The sequence below is a fragment of the Anguilla anguilla genome, chromosome 11 (assembly GCF_013347855.1).
Source record: "Anguilla anguilla isolate fAngAng1 chromosome 11, fAngAng1.pri, whole genome shotgun sequence".
NCBI classification, from domain to species: Eukaryota; Metazoa; Chordata; class Actinopteri; order Anguilliformes; family Anguillidae; genus Anguilla; species Anguilla anguilla.
Window position 1 is genome coordinate 23,756,076 of NC_049211.1, and position 20,794 is coordinate 23,776,869.

The following is a 20,794-nucleotide window of genomic DNA, read 5'->3' on the forward strand; positions in this document are numbered from 1 at the left end:
GCTCCCCCCCCCCCCCCGCACTTCCATAAGCAGCCGTTTAATCTCTCCCCAGCGCCCCGTCTCTCCGCCCCGACGCTGCTTTCGCTCGACGCTCCTCTCCCCCGCCGCGTCTGACCCCTTCGCCGGGCGCTCGATAAAGCGTGCGCTCCCCATTGGCCCCTGGGACCCACGCAGTTTCAGCCCGCCACTCGAAACCTCCCACGCGTGTCACAGTAGCTTTCTTCTTCTTCTCCCTCCGCCGAGCCGTGCAGCGTTCTGTTTATGTGCGACGTGCGAATAGAGGAACATACATCATCTCAACTGCAGGCAATCTCATCAAGGCTTTTCTTTTGTGTTTATATCAGCAAAACAGACAAGCTACACTGGGAGGAAAATTAAGCACCATGCATCGGACTCACTGAATTGATTCTGGAGAGGGAGGCAGACAATACGAGGTGATTCCAATCTACAAATTCTCTCTAATTTCTAATTCTCCAGAAACGATTTCAGTATCTGTGCAGCCCGAGCATCTCCTCCCCTAATCGCGGCTCCGATTCAAATCAGCCGCTCCTGTACAATTAGTTCCGTTTGTTTATTGGATTTTGCATGAACTTGTAGATTTTGCAAAAGGAAACATTTGGGCACTGTAATGGTGCGAGGGCCTTCAAGGATGGCAGCCACACACACGCACAGCCCCCCCCTACACAGACACACACAGCCACACAAACACACACATACATACACACATACACAGCCAGATGCACACACAAACCAGCCATACACATACACAGCCACATGCCATACGCACACACACAGCCACACTGACACACACACACATCACACACACACTGGCGCACACACACACACTGGCACACACACACGTCACACACACACACAACCACACACACACACACATCACACACACACTGGCAAACACACACACACACACAGCCACACACACACACACACACACACGCACACACACACACACACTGGTGTGGCTGCGTGTTCAGAGACAGTTCAGAGGAGGCCATGCCCCCTGGCAGACACAGACCCAGTTACATCACATGAGGAAAGTAGGCCAGCGATGTCTTCCTCGCCCCCCAGCCTGGCTGCTCCAGAGCTGAGACCGCACCCTACCGGACTGCTGCTGGCCCCTGCAGGTGTGCCACACCCTGCCTGAACAAGCCTCCCCCTGCTGCCTCACATACAGACGGAGGGCTTGAGGTGGGCTCGTCTGCTTAGGACACTTCCTCATCAGTACCCAGGGCTGTGATTCCCAGAGACCGACAGACTTCTGACCCGACCCAACCCCAGTCTAATGGCGCTGTCTGTTTTTAGCTCTAATAGCTCATTCTTAATTTATATGTGTATGGCAGCATAATAGGTCATTTGAAAGGGTAAGGCTTTCAAACAGGCAGAGACAGACACACGCAAACACACACACACAGGCACACACACGCACACACATACGTGAGGGCGCGCACACACATGCAGCAAGGGATCACTGGATTTCAACATGTGTGCCCTGCTTTGCCAACTGCATAAATAAGTAACAAAGAGGCGCAGCAGGCAATGGGGCTGGAGAGCGAGCGGGAGGGGTGGGGTGGGGGGATAGTTGGGGGGGGGGAGAGTGTCCGAACGCCAGGCTCCTGCCCTCAGCGGCCTGTGGAAGGAAACTGACAGACACTGTCAGGAGGGGGACGGACAGTTGCGCACACACAAGCTAAGACACAGCTGTGGGGGGGGGGGGGGGGGCACCAGGGACAGCATGAGAGAGGATATGAAAGACAGCGAAAGAAAGGAATCCAAAGAAAGATAAAGAGAGAGGATGAAAGATGGTACAGAGGGTAGAAATAGGAGAAGTATTAATTATTGACAGCTGAAATCCTGTTTTTGGGCAGCTGAAAGGTGGGGGGTGGACGAAGTAAAGGAGGTGGGTCCTCCAAAAAGGTGAAAGAGTGAAGATGAACAACCCCCCCCAGACACACGCACGCACACACACACACACACACACACACCTCAAATTCTGTTCTGATTTATTTATTAGCCTTATGATTTATTTGACCTGACATTTTTGAGAAAATTATAAGTTCAGTTAAGGTTACACTTGTGCCCTTGGTGAATTTTACTGTGGTCTGATAGCGGATTAATATAGGACTGAAAGAACATTAGTTTAAACAGAAATTTAGAAAATTAAGCAAGGTCAACTGGCTTAAACTAAAAACTGCACCATCCTTGAACGGGGTTGTGGTCTAAGCACTTGCTATGGGTTAGATACTGTTCATAACTGCACGTAGCATAAGTCGCTCTTTGAGGCTGTTTGTAAATTAATAATGTAAACTTGAGACATCAGCAGTGGTGCAGAAGCTACAGAGGTTGATGGGAAAAAGGCAATGGGGGTGGGGGGGGGGTGCATCAGGTCGGAGGAGAGAGGATCCTCTTAACATCTGGCGTTCCTGCCTGGAGCTCCTGGGGGAACTTGGATCAAACGTCAGCACCCTGTCAGTGAGGTCCCCAGCCCCGTCTCCGTCTGATCAGGCTTGCCCCCCTCCTCCCTCCGACAGCGGTCCCGGGACCAGGGAGAGACCCGCACACCTGCGCTCCCTAACGAGCCCTTCACCCACCTGTATGAGCGAGCGGGCGAAAACGTGCCTCTGCACCTGCCTCCCAAACCCCCCCCCGCAGACACTAACCCACCGCCTTTCCCAGGTAAACGTTGCCTCAATGTTGCGGCAAGGCCGAGGGAACGCCTCTCACCCGCCAGGAGGTCTGCCCTCCCGCAGAGAGCCAGTCAGCCCCCTGAGCTGATGCCATCGCTCGCAACCAGAAAAGCAGAGCGAGGTGTTTTCAATTACCAAGAACATGAACGTTTACGGTCCTGAATGCAAAAGGGAAAGTCCAGGACAGCAAAGGCCTGTCTTATCCCATAAGCAATAGGCAATAACCAGTTTCAGCCAAAGCACGCTGAACAGTATTTATAGCATTTATACAACTGTTCATCTGTTCGGCAGATGCCATTGTCATCGTGCCATTTATACTATTTAAATGCTTTCTTCTCTATCCATTTATACAGTATAGCAGGATTGGCCCTTTATTGGATGAATTTAGCACTGTACGTTTCTCTGGATTATACAAGCAGGATTTCAACCCGCAACCAAACTGTTAAAAGGCCCAAATCCTTACCTAAAATTCAACCTGTGGTCCTGAAACATTTTTCTCACACGAGGCCAAAATGTAAGTAAAACGCGGCCCTCCCGAAACATCAAATCCGTATGTGCTGCTGGCGCGAAGCCCCACGCAGTCTTACGTAAGAACAGAAGACCAGGGGCGTCAAGGTGAAGGAGCAGCAGGTTGCTTCCATGCCTCTCTGTGCTGGTTTCAGCTCTGTAGCCTTCCATCGCTGTGCACTTCAGTAAGTAAACTGTGTGCGTCTCTCGGACCGTGGTGCGGTCCGGCCAGGCCCTGCTGGACGTGTATTAAAAAGGCTGCCGGTGACATTTACAGGGAGGGGAAACGGAGCGGGGGGGAAGCTCTCATCCTCGGCTGGGGACGGTCACTCCTCACGGGGAACGGAACTCTGGGAAGGGTCTCTCATGGGGGGGGGGGGTTGTATTTAGACACACACTGGGGGAGAGGTCAGGCCTGCTGGACCAATGGGCACAGCCCCGCCGTGCGCTCTGGGAAGGGTCTCTAATGCGGCGGTGGGGGTGAGCGTACGTGTTTGGAGACACACTGGGGGAGAGGTGAGGCCTGCTTGCAGACCCCCGTGATCCAGTCAAGGTCACGCGTCCTCCACCAAGGACACGCGCGGCTCGGCGTGTCACTGACCGGGGGACTGACCGCACGCCATATTGACACTGCCGGCTAAACGCCTTCACCTGGGACTGAAGAGTCAACAGCGTTTGGGAGTGTGGGAATGAGAACGAGACAGAGAGAGCACACACTGGCTCAGCAACACAGAGCTGCAAGACAGCACGGGGTCTCTGGATACACGCAGCCAAGGACTGTGAGAGAAGGTGTGACTTATAGAGGGGTTGAATAAGAGAACAAAAATATAGTGTTGTAGCAAAATGTAAAAAAATTAAAATAAACATCAGAAAAAGCAGAGACCACAGCAAAAACACACAGCAGTGAAGTAAACCTCTTACAGACAACCATATATTACAGACATATGGAGACAGAGCTGCAGGTGCGGAAACAGACCAGCACTTAGCAGCGGATTCAGCAGAGACCAGGGCTCCAGCCATGCCTCACTGCCTCCACTCCCAGCCTAGGAGCAGAGACCAGCGCATGCTCCCCAACAGGCACACTCCCCAACCAGACGCCATTATGGCTCCTCCTCGCCCCAATTACCCAGGCCTGCAGCAGCCTACAGCACGGCCGTCAGCCGACCGGCACCTCACCGGTTAATAACGCAGCGATGCCCCCCGATCAACAGGCTGGGGGGGGGGGGGGCCTCTGGGGTCTTCCATTTTCAACTGCTCCCCTGCCCCCCTCCCCAGACTGCCCCTTTGTGTATTGATTAGATTGATACTGAAGCAACACAGACAAAGGGAGGTTTCAAAATCCCCTGAATTGGGAATTCAGAGCCCCAGTTTGCGTGCGTGCGTGCGTGCGTGTGTGCGTGCGTGTGTGCGTGCGTGTGTGCGTGCGTGCGTGCGTGCATGTGTGCGTGCGTGTGTGCGTTTGTGTGTGTGTGTGTGTGTGTGCGTTTGTGTGTGTGTGTGTGTGTGTGTGTGTGTGTGTGTGTATGTGTGTGTGTGTGTGCTTGCGTTTGTGTGTGTGTGTGTTTATGTGTGTGTGTGTTTGAGCATTCTGTACATGTCTGTGAGTGATAACCTCTTTGTCCAAGGATTCCCTCCTAAAACCTCCTGGCAGAGTCACTGGGGCTGGGGCTGCCCATGACAGACCTGTGAGGAGAGGCTCAGCGTAATTAAGCACAGCACACCAGCTGGGATGTATAATATACTACAGCACCTCACGCTCACGTTTCCTGTCAGAGATGCAGTTTTTCCCTGCGCCTACATGACCCACATGCCCCAGAGCAGGCCACAGCTTTCCTTAACCCTTTAAGGTGTGAGGTCACAAATATGCAATTAGAATGTTCTTAACTGAACATTCTAATGCTGATGCAACAGTCACTACTGGTAATTGAAAGCAATGGAGTTCTAGAACACTTATAATTTTGCAAAAAAAACATTCCAAAGACCTACTCTTCAAATGGTTAGCTGACCGTGAAACCAAACCTCCATTCTTCCCTTCCTGTAACGTTTCCATAACGTTGGGCTAGCACAGGAAGTTAGCCGCCGGTCAGCGGGGCAGACGTGCCGGCCCCCCAATCTGTACCAGGGTGCCCAGCCCCTGGAGAGAAGGCAGGGCCCGTCATGGAGTAGCCTGGCCAGAGAATCATTAGGAGGGCCTTGTGCAGAGGTGCGGAGGAGACGCGGCGCTCAGAGCACGGCGCTGAACACCGCACGTCTCATTTATTCCGGGCAGGCTGGCGGTCCCCACATCTCTTTGTTCGAGGGGGTAGCAGCAGAACACCGACATAATGAGCTGAAATTGTCTTTGTGCTTCACGCTGACATGCTGTCCCCTGCTATTTTCCACATATTTTTCAAAATTACCTCCGTCACTTATTTATTTATTTATTTATTTGAGTTATTTATTTATTTCCCTCAGAGAACAGGGCTAATGTGCACATCCACATGAAACTGAGCGGACAGTAAGCCTATTTCCGTGTATCGCTCTGAATTGCGGATTTCGCACGGACACTTTCATCTCCCTTCCCGGGGTGTTTATATTACGCAAGGTTTTTATGTCATTTCGTTAGGGGGTTCTTATGTAATTCCAGATCCTTACTCAATCTCCAGCTCATCTTCGGTTTAAAGAGAGGAACACACACTTGGCTCTGCATTCATCGTGATGTGATTCTACCGGTTACTGAGTCCTGTGATCCTGCCAACACCCAATTTCTGCTTTCCAGGAAAATATTACAAATACAACATTTCAAACAGCTGCTCCAAGATTTCCATTCCTTAAAAACAAGGCTTTTAAATTGTGCTCCCTCTGACTTTTTATCTTCCCTTTTTTTTTATCTCCAAGTGCTGCATTTCAGGTATGACATTCAACATTCATTTTCAATGTGAGCGCATTAATGTGTCTGCCAACCCCCTCAAAACCACGCCCACACCCCCCCCCCACCCCCTCACCCCCCCCCCCCCCCCACCCCCCACGCCTGCTCTCTCTGCATGTTGCCGGCTCAGCACTGTGTCATTACACAGCAGCTGCATCCATCATCGGTGAGGAGCCCGGCCCTGTAACATCACTGTTATTACCACTGTCATTACTGCAGCCCCCGCCCCATCGCCCGCCCTGAAGGGGGCGCACCCTGCAGGCTCAGCAAGGTGCGACTCGCCCGATTAACGTGGTACAAACAGCCCCTGTCAGTCAACCATCCCCCCCCCCCCCAAACCACTCTGCGAACAGCCCTGGGGTCTGGAGCCATCTGACCAGCACAGGTACCTCTGCGTACGCTGGCTGAAGCTTTGAAAAGAGCCCCATCCGTCATATCTACAAATCAATACATGTCAAAGGAATATGCTTTTCTTTGCCGTGTGAAATCTTCAAATGAAGATGCCTGTGTTCCCTCCCTCCTCTCTATAGATAGAGCTAGGAGACGTCTCCAGACTGACAGAGGTCCAAGTGAAGAAACATGTAACACAGTGCATCCATCAGCGCTGTTTCTGCTGACAGCTCACCTCTCTTTGCAATCTGAATGGAAGAGGGGCATTCTGGGATTGACCCCCCCCCCCCCTCCCCCTTTCTAACCCAGCCTTAGGTTTAGAGGTTTAGTGTGCACTGGTTCTGGCACATAAGGCCAATAAAGGACCCCCACTATTGAATTTCCACACAAACAGCCACTTCCCTGGTAAAAAAAAAAAACTAAACACATTTGCCAGAGCAGGCTGTGTCGTGGACAAAGCGTGCGCGTGGCTCTGGCAGCCCACCGGACCTCCATTCCCCAGCGAAACCTCAGCAGCTCAGGTCAAGCAGCTAACGATGGGGGGCTTGATTTACGGCCCCAGGCCACTGGATGGCGCTCCATAGCGACCAGCCTGGTTTACAGATCCTGCATGGCGGCTCATGGACAGAAATACATAGTGTCCGGAGAACGGCACTTGCAAAAAGCTAACTGAGACAGGATGGGACAGTAAGACGTTTTTTTGCACGTGACCCCTCGGCTGATGCTGGCAGTGGTGGCGGTGTTACCGGGCTACTGTGCTACACCAATAGGAGCGCAGAGACCCAGGGCTGTGAGATCCCTCCCACCCCCTATAAGCAGCCATGTCCCCCCAGTCTGCCTGTGTCAGAGAGAACAGACAGTTCCACAGGAGAGATGGGGGAGATAAAGGTAAACATACTCTGCTGAGAGACAGACAGAGTGAGAGAGGGGAGGGAGAGAGAATACATACAGAGGTAGAGAGGGATAGAAAGAGAAGGGGACAGAGAGAAACAGAACAAGAGAAGGGAGACAGAGAGCGTGAAACAGAGAGAGGGGGAAGGAGAGACAGAAACACAGCAAGACAGGGGATAGAGAGAGAATAGCGAGAGAGAGCGAGAGAGAGAGAGAGAAAGAGAGAGATCCTTGTTGGGCTGAGAGCAGGTAAGGAATCCCATTAATAAAGTGGCGGCCATTCGGCGCTGACGGACGATGACAGATTTACCCCTCCATCCCTGAAGCCGTCGTGGGTGGTTAGCTGGTGAGATTTAGAGGGCCGGAGAAGGCAGGGAGGAGGGATTCTCAGAGCTCAGGACGTTATGAGCACCGCGGTGCATTAGCTCGTGAAGGCACCGCCGCCGCTACGCTGCCAGCGGATCTGACGCCACGCTCCCACCCCACCGACCCAGCCAGCAGCACAGACGTTTAGTCTGGGCAGAGCATGTCTGCGTCCTTAAAAGTATATAACAATACTCCTTCTAAAAATGTTTTTAAGAATCCTTAAGGTAAATCACACAGTGGAAGGGGGCAGCAGTAGAAGAGCATTTCAGAGAGATTTCTGGCTGTGGCTTGTCTGACAGTGCTCTGTGCTGGGAGGCACTCGTCTCACTGAGGTCTGAGTGACCGAGGACCCTTCCCTCCGCTCTTCTCCGGTGACAAAGAAGCTGGACTTTTCTCTGCCTCAAGTGCAGTCAATTTTTCTTTGTTTTCTTCACTGAAGAAGGTCAGTGGCATTTGCAAAGAAGCACTCTGGGAGAGACGCAAAAAAAAAAAGGAAAGTGTTTTCTTTCAGCCGAGCGAACCTCCGGCTGCCTTCTCCACCAATTAGAAGAGGAACAATAATGACAGCGCTGCGCTGTTTCACTCCACGACGCTCCCTCTCGACAGGATGAAACCTGATTCCTTGAACTGGCAGTCGTGTCTCCAGGAGACTCTTTTTTGTTTAATTAGGCTTGTAAATAATTATTGCAATTAAAGCCTGCAATTAGAGGAGTGAGGCGCCTCTATTGCCACAGAGATGGATGTCAGGGAATTCTTTAGGTGCTGACAAAACTCACAAAGGGCGCGACATTATACAGTCAAACGCTGACAGCTATGAAGCCTGCTGATGGGCCAGAACATTTTTAATTACATCCCCAATTTTCTTGTCGCCCTTTCCTATCGTTCCCTGAACCCAGAGACAATATTGTACTCTCTGTGAAAAAAAGTTAGGTTAGCGCTCTTAAAATCAACGTGTCTCGCTTTCCTAACAACATCAAACTTGAAATTTTACATTCAGTCTCACTGTCTTTCGGTGCCACTTAACATTTGGGGTAGGCACGTTTATGTTGAGTTTTTTTTTTCATCCCATCATCTGTCTTTTGATGGCTCCTTTTTCTCAAGTTTGCCATTTCACGAGCAGAATAAAAGAGAACGAATGGAGATTATAAGCATGAGTCTCACTGAACAGAAAACCCCCATTATATTGCATAAGCATTAGTCTGCGGCCTCGTCCTGTTGTGACGCTGTTGGTTTACCGCCGGGTCAATCTGGGCTAACATGGCTTTCAGCTTTAATGGGAGGGGGGGGAGGCAAGCATTTTAAATCTGTAGTGATGACCGCAGTAACCATCCACATTGCACAAAGGCGAGTTACATCACAGTAAGCCAATGCGGTGGAGACGTCTCTCCTGGGGGGGAGGGGCGGTGCTCAGGTACGCTAGCTCATTACAGGCCAGTGATCTGGCCGTGTGCTTAACAGCCCCGGGGGAGGAGGAGACGGCGATGAGCTCCGGCAGGTACGGCTGAGGGTCCTGCGGCGCCCGGCTCTCCCCTCATTAATTACCCCGTCTCTCCGCACCAGCATAAATCCATAACCAGATAAGGTTCAAAGGTCTGGAGGGGACGCTCAGACTGTTTACAAACAAGGACAACGACCTTTCACCCTCTGTTTAAAACTTCAGCTGAAGCACAGCCGTAGCGACTCGGTGAGAAAATTATTTATCGACTGTCCTGAAGTGCCGAGAGGGGTTTGGGTGGTGGGGTGTGGCGCCCTGGACTTCTATAGACCTGCTCATATTAATTAATGTTATGATGGGGACTGACAGGACCCGTGCTATCAAATAATGAGGCCAGAATTGGACAATGGCTCTAGTGAACAAACCCTGATTAATACTAATCCTGGCTTAAGTCAATTAAAATTGCACACCCTGGGATTAATGCAAATGCGCTTCGGAGTTAACAGGTTAACATTAACACTTTCTCGCTGGCGCATGTGAGATCACCCTGGAACGGTGATTCGCTGCCTCACCCCATCTGCAGCAGAGAATGCAGAATACATTACGCGGGCAATATGGCATAACAAAGACATTCCCTTAATGCCGCAGCGGGCCAAGGACATTTTCCCCTCGCTTTGCTAAAACGTTTCACCTTATTTACCATTACAAGAGCTTTATTTACTGACTTGGCTAACCTTTGACCCCTCTTTGTAAAGTCCAGGGGGAACCGTCGACGCACCAGATTGTGTTTTGGCTCTACCGGAGGATGAGAGACAGAAGGGGGGGAGGGGGGGGAGGGATGTAGTTCGGAGGGGGGTAAAAGCAGTTTCTTCAGAATGAAAAGCAAAATGGCTTCATCAATAACCGTGGACGCCCGTATCGACAGGGGCATTTATCCTGATTTGTCCAGGTGTCAATATCAAGTGAAGCTGTCAGAGAGATGCTCGGGCCTAGGCAGGGGCAGCTAAGCAGGACCCATCACGGGGATTGATTTCCCCCATAACGAACCCTACCGTGGCCATGCCAAACCCGCGCCACGGCTCTCTGAAGGAAATCCACATCAAAGAAGATTTGGAATCCATTAATCTCCGATACACACGTCCACTGCACTCAGGCAGCCGAACCACAATCCTATAGGACAGCGGGAAATCATACGCACTAAATGGGAAAGGCTACTGGCGAAGGGGTGGGGGTGGGGGCAGTTGTTCCCATTTCGGGGACGGCAGCAGATGCGTCCGCAGTGGCGTGAACGTTCAAGTCACGCCCCACAGGACCACATTGCCGTTGCCCTCTCTTCCATGTAAACAGCAGCGTGGATTTCATGGTCGCATGGCATATATGGCACGGCATTGTCAAACGGGTCATGCCACGGCAACGGTTTTGGTTCCTAATCATCCAAACAGAAAAGCCTCCTTTATTTCATGGGCGAATTTCACACGTGTGACTAAGAGCCAACATCTTTTGGAATCAAAGTCAAACAGATACACTGCTGCATCTCTGCTAAAATACTTAACATTCAATTTGCTCAAAATCTGGGAAACTGACTGAAGAAAATATGTCATAGTGAATGAAGCAATGGGGAAGATTCCATTTAAAAAGACTGCTCTTCCAGTATCAAGTAATTAATTCATTTCTACATTCCTTGAGAACTCTGGGTTTGCAGCCTGCAAGCGAGCCTTTCAGCTCTTCCAACACCTTTACCATGGAGACTCTAGCTAATCAGACTCTTTGTCTGGGGTGGTCACGGCGACATTGATTGGTGAGCGGGAGCAGAGACGGGGTGAAAGGTCAAAACCCTTTTCTTGTTTCTTTTCTTCGGTTCAAACAGCTGTCCTCTAACGGGGGTGAACAGAGGTCACAGAGAGCTGTGGACGGCCTTGTCTGGAGGACGAGTGTGTGAAAGGCCGGAAGCCATCCCCATTCAAGATCCTCTTCACACATACACGGGTTCGGGGATAGCCGGAGGCAAAGTGAGAGCGCAAGCCATTGACCATTCGACACGCCGCTCATGCCCCTCCAACATTAACTCCAGCTGCTATTATTTGCTAACCGCCCATCTTTTGTTTCTGAGTGAGCTTTACCCACAATTCCACTTCACCTCTGCACAGGGCATTGTTCCCCCTATTTCTTATAGTATGCAGTGCGGACAAAAGCATTCCAGCTGTGGGTCTCCCTCCTCGGGTTTCTGAAGGAGAGTTAAATAGAACAAGGCCCTTCTGCGGCTTTTAGACGGAGAGATTGGCTTAAATGTGAATATTAATGCGGCTTTGTTCTCGCTGATCACGTCCTCCCGCTTGTACCCGCTGGGATTCTGCGCCTGCCGGTCACTGCGATGGAGAGGATCACTGCAAAATGGCTGCAGGCCAATCTAATCTGTACCAGGGTTAAGGAGCCAACCCAGGAAACAAAAAGCTTTCCAAGAAAGGATACGTGGCGTTGGCCAGGTGGTGTCGGGCCTGGAATCAAAGGGAATTGAAGCGGTTAGAGGTGCCTGTACTTTAGCATGCGGGGGGTGGATGTGCCGGCTGCACCCAGGCTGGGTTTTTATTGTGTGTTAGTGGTGTGTTGCACATGTGCGAGGTGTGAACAAATCCCATTTCCCCCGGCTCGATAACCGCAGAACTCATTTCCTCACCATCGCTGTGTTTTTGCCAAATGAAGATAGAGTGGGAGGGGGAGAGATAGGGTTCTGAGAGAGCCAAAAAATGCAAACAAGAAACCACGGGTGCACGGGTTGGAAAAAAGGGGAATTCAAGCATTGATTTTAAATTTCACAGCTGAGCACTTAGGAAAAATTGCCAAGCCAGAAATTCAGAGTGCTCTTATTTTCTAATGATCTCTGGGCTGCGATGTCTCCCTTTGAGAAGCACGGGGAAGTCTCTGCGACTTATGAGATTTTTCCCCTGGCCGGTGTTAGAGTAGGTCCAGCCGCCTTCTCTTAAAGGGGCTGATGTGCTCCAGAATGACAGCAGCACATGAGCGCCCGTCTGGAAAGAGTTTCTCCTCGTGAAAGTTGAGACTTCTTTTATAGGCCATCTCAGATTCCCTGGGTTAGTCACAGCATTAGGAATTTCACAGTTATTTCAATTGAAGGGTGTAAATAAAAAGCTGCTGTCACACCACACTAAGCGCTATGTTTGCTGAGATTTACCAGCGTCAGCGCGAGAGTACGCTCCAAAATTAGGCAGCGGAGCACCTACAGCCAAATCTAGTTTACAAGTCTGCGCACAGAACATGTTCTGGAATAGAAGAAAGGGCATGACTACCACAGCAGTACATTTATATGGGGTTTATATTAAGTCTTACTGGGGTGTCAGTTAAGCACTCGCTTCTCCATAGTCATCCTATTATATTACAGCTAACAAGCACCTCCAAGACAATAATAATTCAGAAAAGGTGACTTTCCAGGTAGTGAGTACTCTAACAAAGTGAAGTAGCACCAGGTGTGTTCAATATAATTTCAGAACAATGGTTGTACCCAGGGTGACAAACCACTGAAAACCTTTTCAACTTGATCACGCAAATGTTTGTCCAAATTCAACATGGTAGCTGTGGCAACAGAGTTTGAAAAGCAGCAGAAGACACCAGGCAGAGCAGGCGAAAGGAGGGCACAGCACGCTGTTGTCCAGAGGCTTGAAACCTGCAGCCGCCCGTCTGCTTTCCCCATCTGGGGAGCCGGTGAAACGAGAAACAAACCCGCAAAGCCACAGCCCCACCTGATCGACTCCACCGCCATTCCCACGGCAGCGTGAAAAGCAAACAGTGACCAGGTGAAATGAAGCGAGCGCGGAGAGGGACAGGCAGAGGCTGGGCGGCTGCATTTGCATGGCAGGTGAGTTTCTGCCCACCGGCTGACGTGACGCTTTGCATGTGGACTGCAGCGAAGTTACCCAGGGAACCGCTGCACGTGTCTCTGTGTCTGTTGTGTGTTCTGCCCCAAAGTGTGTGTTAGTGAAGCGCATAAACGGGTGGGGTGTTTGCCAGGTGTGGACAGGTGAAAGCTGAGCCGGGCTGTCTGACTTCCTCTCACCAGTTGCAGTGAATCTTGACGAAAGAGAATGTGCAAACAACGAATGGCGGCACAGTAAAGAAAATCAAATAGAGGGAGAGGCTTTCCTTCTTGAGCAGGGCCTGTTTCATTTACACAGCCTAGGATCCCCCTCCCCTCCTCCCCACACACACACGCGCACAGACACGTACACATTCACACAGGTGCACAAGCACACAGACGCACACACACACACACACACACAAAGGCCTGGATCTTACAGAAATGACTCTGTTGAATCCACGGGTCTTTAACCACCCTGACCTTCTTCTCTGCGCACTGGGCTCCAGCGCTCTCTCCAGCTACCGCTAACGTGCTATTACAGGTTTATAAATAGTCTCAGAGGGCCTTCAGACACGGAACACTCTGGAAGCGTCTGAGAGGAGATACTGCAGACAAAGCTTCAAAAGCTAAATACACAGCCCCGCTCTGCACTCACACACCGTTTAAAATCGACAGGAGAACTTCCTCACATTCCAACCGATCCTGACGGCAGCAGTGAGGGCTACTGACCCACAAGTAATGAGAGAGGACCTGAGGATGTGCTACCGTCTTAAGAGGGACAAAATAGCTGCTGCCGTTGAACCCAAGGTGCTGGACTTGAATAATTAACGATTTAACACATACAGCACATGCTGGAAATAATATGCAGATGTTATAGCTAATTATTCCACTGTGCTGGCGCAAGCCTGACCTTCCAGGCTAAATGTCCAGTTTAAGCTGTAATCTGATGCGCAGACGCCCCGCGGGGCAGAAGTGAATCCCGACTGCGTGGGGAATAGGAACTGGGCCACAGCATCAGCCAGAGAGAGAGGGTTAAATTCAGCAGGGCTGATCCATCATTCCTGTACTCTGCTTCAGCTAGCAGGGCACAGCCGACTCTACTTTAGCCCAATGACAGAGCGGCTCGGGGGGTGAACTGCAGAGGGACAACGGGCCGGTAGCTCTGGAAGCCTGTGGTGCTCGTCCGCGCTCTCTGACAGCCACGGGACAGCGCTGAACATATGAGCCAGCATTCCAAATTTGAGGAAGAGAAACACCGGGGTGATGCCGGACTAGGCTCTCAGCTCAGGCGGTAACGATGCAGGGCTCTCCAGACTGCGGGCTCTTTTGTCTGCCGCAAAGCTGCGGATTCTCCGGTGAAAAGCGGACTGCATTCAGCCAGCACTTTCATCAGTTCCAGTGCGACGCATCACACTGAACGGATCTCACTGGATCACCGATACGCAGGATATTACAGGCGCTGAATCACAACGGGAGGGCGGGTTCCACACTTCAACTGATAAAAACCCCAAGACTATGCTAATGAAGGCGCTTCCGCGTTGGGAATGTGTGTGTGTGAACATAAGTGCGTGTGTGTGCATGTGTGTGCATGTGTGTGCGTGTGTGTTAGCAGTTTGTGTCAATGAAGGCAGTCTCCTGAATTCCAGTGCAGCTGTCTTTGTGCGAAGAGGTAGAGAGTGTGTGTGCGTGTGTGTGTGCGCGTGTGTTTATGCACGTGTGTGTGTCTCAGACAGTGGACGTGTGCAGCTGGCTGTACTGCATGTCTGTGCTCATAATGCCCTGTGCTTCCCTGCACACCGGACCAGCCGTGGGCCAGGCCTCCCCGTGGCGGTGCGGTACAGCGGGTCTGAGCGCTTCAGAGAGAGCAGCCTCCTCACCGCGGCTCCCTCACCGCGCCGTGCTGCCGCACGCTCCGCACACACAGCCTCATTGTTATTCTGAGGGGGAAACGCAACTGGAGCCAAATCTGTCCGCGCTCCGCTCTTAATTTGCCATCATTTCTCCTTTGTTCATATCTGAAAATTCACGTTTTTTTTCCCTCTCAGGCACACGCAGCACCCACTGCACATACCACCCCCCCACCCCCCACCCCCCCACCCCCTTCGCTGGTAACTATGGGAATACGAGAGCACACTGCCCAGCCGTGTTCCTTTCTCTCCCCACATTCCCGTCACACAGCTGGGGATAGGAGCACAGTGGGGTAGAGCGTGCGGGGGGGTGAAAAACCAAAATGATGGTCCTGCCGAGTAATGGGTTTGAACCCATAAAGACCTGGCAATTAAAAGGATTTGGGCAGGATTCTGTGACTGGTGGGAGTAACCTTGTCTCGCCTGGGTGCTGTGAATAAATGATCTGGGATCTCCCGTGAGCCGCCGGGCTGGGAGAAGACGAGGAGGCAGGAGCAGAGACGGCACCACGCCACGGGATCAGACCGACTGCTGTTCAGACCCATCCAGCCACAGCACCGCTGGGTTACTGGGACCTGTTGCGCATGGCTTTCCTTTGCAGGGTCGATTGCATTGTACTGCACACGCGAGGGTTTGGAGGCATTTGCCCTTGGCTGTATATTTTTATCTTCCCCCAACCATGACCCTTCCCATAAATGATATATGTCTTTTTTTCCCAATGTAACTCTTGTAGACGTCTGTAGCGCGCAGCCAATATTTACAGCGGCAGTTAGATGATATCTGGAATCTCAAGCCCCACTTGGCTTCGATTGGATAGCAGATACAACAAAGAAGGAATCCAAACTGCACTGTGCTCCTTTTCCCTTTCTCCCCATTAAGTCCAAGATAACAGGGCTGGGGGAGACAGTTAAATGACAGCGAAGGCTCTGGCAAGTGCCTTTGACTGTACGCCATTTTAATCCTATTATGGAGAGGAGAGCCACTGACTGCGCTGCGGAGAGGGAGGGCGAGCGAGAGAGAGAATGAGCGAGAGTGAGAAACAGAGGTGGGGAGAGAGATAGAGAGAGAGAGAGGGAGAGAGAGAGAGAGAGAGAGAGAGAGAGAGAGAGCGAGAGAGAGAATGAGTGAGAGTGAGAAACAGAGGTGGGGAGAGAGATAGAGAGAGAGAGAGAGAGAGAGAGAGCGAGAGCGCGAGAGAGAGAGAGAGAGAGAGAGAGTGAGAAACAGAGAGGGAGAGAGAGAGAGACGCCAAAATGTGCAGTATTGACTCAAAAGAGGCGGCATGCGCTTGTTGCTTCTACACCAACACTGGACCTCATGAATAGCAATGGCCACAACAATGGCTGCGTCGAGGCCTGTGCACTGGCAAAAAAGGAAACCCAAAGGCAGGCGATGGCTAACAGACTATTTATTAGCATAGCATGTATATATGATATATAGCATAGCATGCGTACTGTATATCAGTTTGAGTAAATGTCCAGCATCCCTTCCCATCTTTCTCTTTGAAACCGGTCAAAATGGAAGAGAACCAATTCATCCTGCTGCCTATGCTTTAATGTGCTGCTGGAACTCTCTGTCCCACACCAGATCAGCAGTATGGCGCACTGCATTTCTGCAAGATTAAACATTGCTTTATCTATCAGGCAACAGTTAACATGGTTATACATCCTGATCGTTCTTAAATCCATACAATGAAAGAGTGCTATCTTTCCCCCTAGGGTGCTGGGGTTTTTTAAATGGTGATTTAATGGGGTTTATTTGAAATGAAGTGTACATGCTGTGTATGGGGCTCAACCACTGTGATGGCAGACCTTCCCTCCTCCGGCAAGTTAGTTCTCATTATACATTCACAGAGGGGGTGAGAAATCCTGGAGTGTTCAAGGCCAAACTGTGATATAGATTCACCAGACATTGTAGGCGAATGCTAAACCAAGTGGTTGATGGCCTGTATGCCAGTTGGTCAGCCAGCTAACCTCTCGGACAGATGAACATGGAGCAGACTAGAGTGGTGTGAATCCTCTACCTTTGAGTACATACCAGATTTTTTTTTTTTGAACAGCCACTGACCAAAATCAATCAATTTTGAGAGGCATGCCTATCAAAAGATAACAAGAAAGGCTGTCAGTCAAGGAATGCTCCATCCCTCAGCTCAACAGCACCAATGATGCAGTAAATCACCTGCTTCTTGCTTCTGTAGCGCTACAAATCTGTTAAGCGCAAAGCCTTCATCCTGGAAAGCTGCTGTCAGCCAGCCGCCCGGTGTACAGGCCACCGGCTTGTTCTGGTCACTACATATTATTATGTTCTCATGTTTCGCCCGTTCAAACAGGGGAGCTCTGCAGTAAAACTGTAATTACCTGCCACACACACACTCCCGCCACAAACACTGTTTAAGGACGGAGTGAGCCCAGCCCAATGAGACTGTCAGAGTTAGTGCGTGTCTGTTTTTCCAACGGTGCCACGGCTCTTGGCCCTACACAGATACCAGACGCCCCACAGACACACAAGAGGTAGGAACGGCAATACCCCCTACCCCCCAACCCCCCCAAAACCCCCATTAGCCCTCTGCTCTAAGCCACACCCCGCCTCGCATGCAAACCCCAAATCCCCAAACTGTCCGCCCTTCTGACCCCTCACTGTTTCGCGGTCGGGGCGAACAGAGTTGTAAAAACACGGGGGAAAAAGGGAGAACGGTCATTTATCACTTTGCGGGACAACTCTCCATCACGGGCCCTTTGTCCCGGCCCCCCTGCCGCTCCGTCTGATTTTAATATGATGATCTCTGACGGCTATCCGGGGCCGCCTGCTCTGCCACCTCATTATAAGTGCGTCGGAGTGACCTTGCGCTCGGTCCCCTCTCCGTCTGCAGCTGTCCTTCTCCCCATCACTCTTTCTCCGCAGACACCGGCGGTGCCCCCCGTCCCTTCCCCGCGCCTCCGTCCCTCTCTTTCATTAACCAGACCATGTGCCGTCCATTCTTTTCACGTCACCTGCCGCTGATATTATTTATGGTCCCAAAGGGGGGGGGGGGGGGGGCTACGGCTACACTGAGACGTGAAGCACAACAATTAGACGAGTCGTTTGCAAAACTCAGATTCAGGGCACAGCTGTGGACACTGTAGGACAGGGGAGTCAGCTTGTGCCCTTGGAGGACCTCAGGCTGGGCAGGATTGTGCTGTTAGCCAGGTCTTAATCGATCAATTAAAACAGTTGGTTACACAGTCAACTCGCCTCAACTGGCTGCTGAAATGAAAGCGAGAAGTAAAACCTGCCATCCTGCAGCTCTTCAAGGGCAAGAGAGAACAGCACTGCTGGAGCCCGTCAGCGTGTGCCTGGCGCTGCGGTTTCCATGGTTTCCACGCGCGTTCCCGCCACGCCGCCGCACTCACCTGTCTCTCGGACATGACGTAGAGGAAGTTCCCGTCCAGCGAGAAGGCCATGTCCCGCAGGATGGGGCTGCTGTCCTTAGTGACCGACAGCGTCTCATACTGCACCCCGCCATGGGGAGGCCCGTCCACCCGAATCTGAGGGGAGGGGAGAGAAGAGAGGAAAGGAGGAAGGGAGGGAAGAGTGGGAGAAAGCAGAAGAAAAGAGTGGAAGAGAGAGAGAGAAAAACTGGTCAGAATACAGACATCCTCAATTCCCTACTGAACTGGCTTGATTCATGGCTACCTGTGATCCTCCATATCCTCCCACACCAGGGCTATACTCAGCCGAGAATACTCTGTGCATGTTGACTTCTGCCTGTGAAGCACATTAACCAGTGACCCAGTTGTTCTTGGAAAACAAAGTCAAAGAGAAGTCCAGGTGCTCCATGGCTCAAAAGAGTCCCCGGACTCTCTCGCAAGCCAGAGCCCGGACTCCCTGCCTCGATAACCAAGCTGATATAACACTCCATTAGTGAGAGAGCCATGGCTGCAGTACAGACCCAGGCTGCGAGGGTCTCCTGTCTGCTCTCTCGTTCAGTTGCTCCGCGTTAGCGCACGCGCGTCAGTAACTGCCAGCCTAATAACTTTGCCGTATCTCGGTCTGCCGTAACCTCTGGCAGCACCGGTAAACCCAGTGCCTCTGGTTTGCGGCCCCCGTCCCTGGGAAGGCAGCGGGAAGGCAGCGCACCGCGCGCTCGCTCGCGTGAGGGTGACATCACGGCCCTCGGTCTGCAGGCCGGGCACGTAGCAGAGTGACGGCTTTATCGTCCCGCCCCCCCCTCCCTGTCCGCTCCCGCGACTGGGGCCACAAAGCAGGGCCCGTGCCCTGAATGCAGCTCCGGGAGGTCAGCTCAAGGTCACGCCGTCGTCTCGATCCGGGGGGGGGGGGGGGAGGGGGGGGGGGCGAGAGACCCCGGGGAGCAGAGGTGAAAGGAAGTCAAAACAATGCCCCAGGCTAAACTTTGAAGGCTTGATGAAATGTGTGGCAATGGGGAGTTTGGAGAGATGGGGGGGGGGTGCGGGGGGGGTGGTAGTGGGGTCTCTCCAGCAGCGTTACCGCTCACATGTTTGTCCAACAGCATAAGCAAGCGTATGCGCGACTATGTGAAAAACATATGGTTTTGATGACTGGATATGAGTGGGAGGGGGAAGGGATATTCATTTAAACTCAGTGACATTTTGGCATGGAACAGAGCGCAGAAGCAGCTGAATATGTTCATACATAAACCATGTCAAACCGAATGGCAGCAGCTTATGCAGAAAAATGCTGAACGTGAATTGAACATGACCGCGTGTGTCTCTGGGGGAAGCCTTGTCCACTCCCATGCAGGCTACAGGTAACACATGGGATCACTACAGGACAATGATGTTCCCTGTAGAGTGCAAGAGTTTATCTGCCTCTGATCTGTATCTGAAACCCAACCTGCCGGAAGGTTCTCCAAACACACTGCGCTTGTCCCAAGAGAGCACTTAAGGACACACTTCCCTCCTCCCGTTTCTCTCAACTCCCCCACTCCTGCCAAGAGCCCCAAATAACGCCCCTCCCCCTGTGCCCCGGTCCCAGGAGGGACAGCCTGGCCTCCCCTAACCTCCACCTTTTCAGAAACATGCAGCAATGCAATGTTAAAGGCTCTTCTCTAAGCCCCTCTCCTTACATTATTAGTTCACCAGGCATGTTTAACATCGAGCCAGAAGAGGCCCTGGCCTCCCTCCCGCCCCTCTGCCTGCGGTCCCTGCACAGGAGCCGCACAGATAATGGGATCTGCATTAGCACTGATGCCCCGCCCCCCGGGGCCTGTCACTCACCCAGCTGGCTTTCCCATTAAAGCCCTGGCTCACTGGCTCAGGCAGGGGCTCCTGTGTGTCGAGCGCCGCTAAAACCAAACTCCGGGGCCGGGAAAGGTCGGAGCCGGGTTCCAAACTCCTCACGGGGCCCCAGCCCCCGCACACACGCCGCACTCCTGCCCTTTGAGCCGTTTACCAAACGATTCCTGTTCATGGAGACACGGGGGGGGCGTGACCTAGCACAGTCAGCCGAGCTGTTTTGAGCGCGTCTCTAACGTCTCTAGAGTTCCACTGTGGGGTCTCCCCCACCAGCCATGCGGTTTCCTCACAGAGGGGCTCACTTCTGCCAGCCCAATGTTTAATCCCATTCTGTCCATCGAACCCTGAGTCATTCAGCCGGAGGGTGAGAACGTTAGTACCCAGGAGGCCGCTGGGACACAGCTTCTCCATTAAGCTGAGCAAACCCGGGAAGCACACCGACGGCTGACACAGCCGTACCCCCCCCCCCACAAACACAGGCCACCAGGGGGCACACAGACCAGTGTCCATGCACACGAGTGGGAGGGACGGGGGCAGAAAGGGATTAAGGCTCAGACGCCACGGC

The 20,794-nt window shown here is 52.1% G+C and overlaps 1 protein-coding gene across 1 annotated transcript in view; it reads right to left on the reverse strand.

The window, feature by feature from the left end:
* Positions 1–20,794, reverse strand: part of plxna2 (plexin A2) — a 205,569-nt gene that overhangs the window by 103,262 nt on the left and 81,513 nt on the right. The window contains exon 4 of the mRNA XM_035383418.1: positions 18,367–18,501. Coding sequence (XP_035239309.1) covers positions 18,367–18,501 — 135 coding nt within the window. The remainder of the gene's footprint in view (positions 1–18,366; positions 18,502–20,794) is intronic.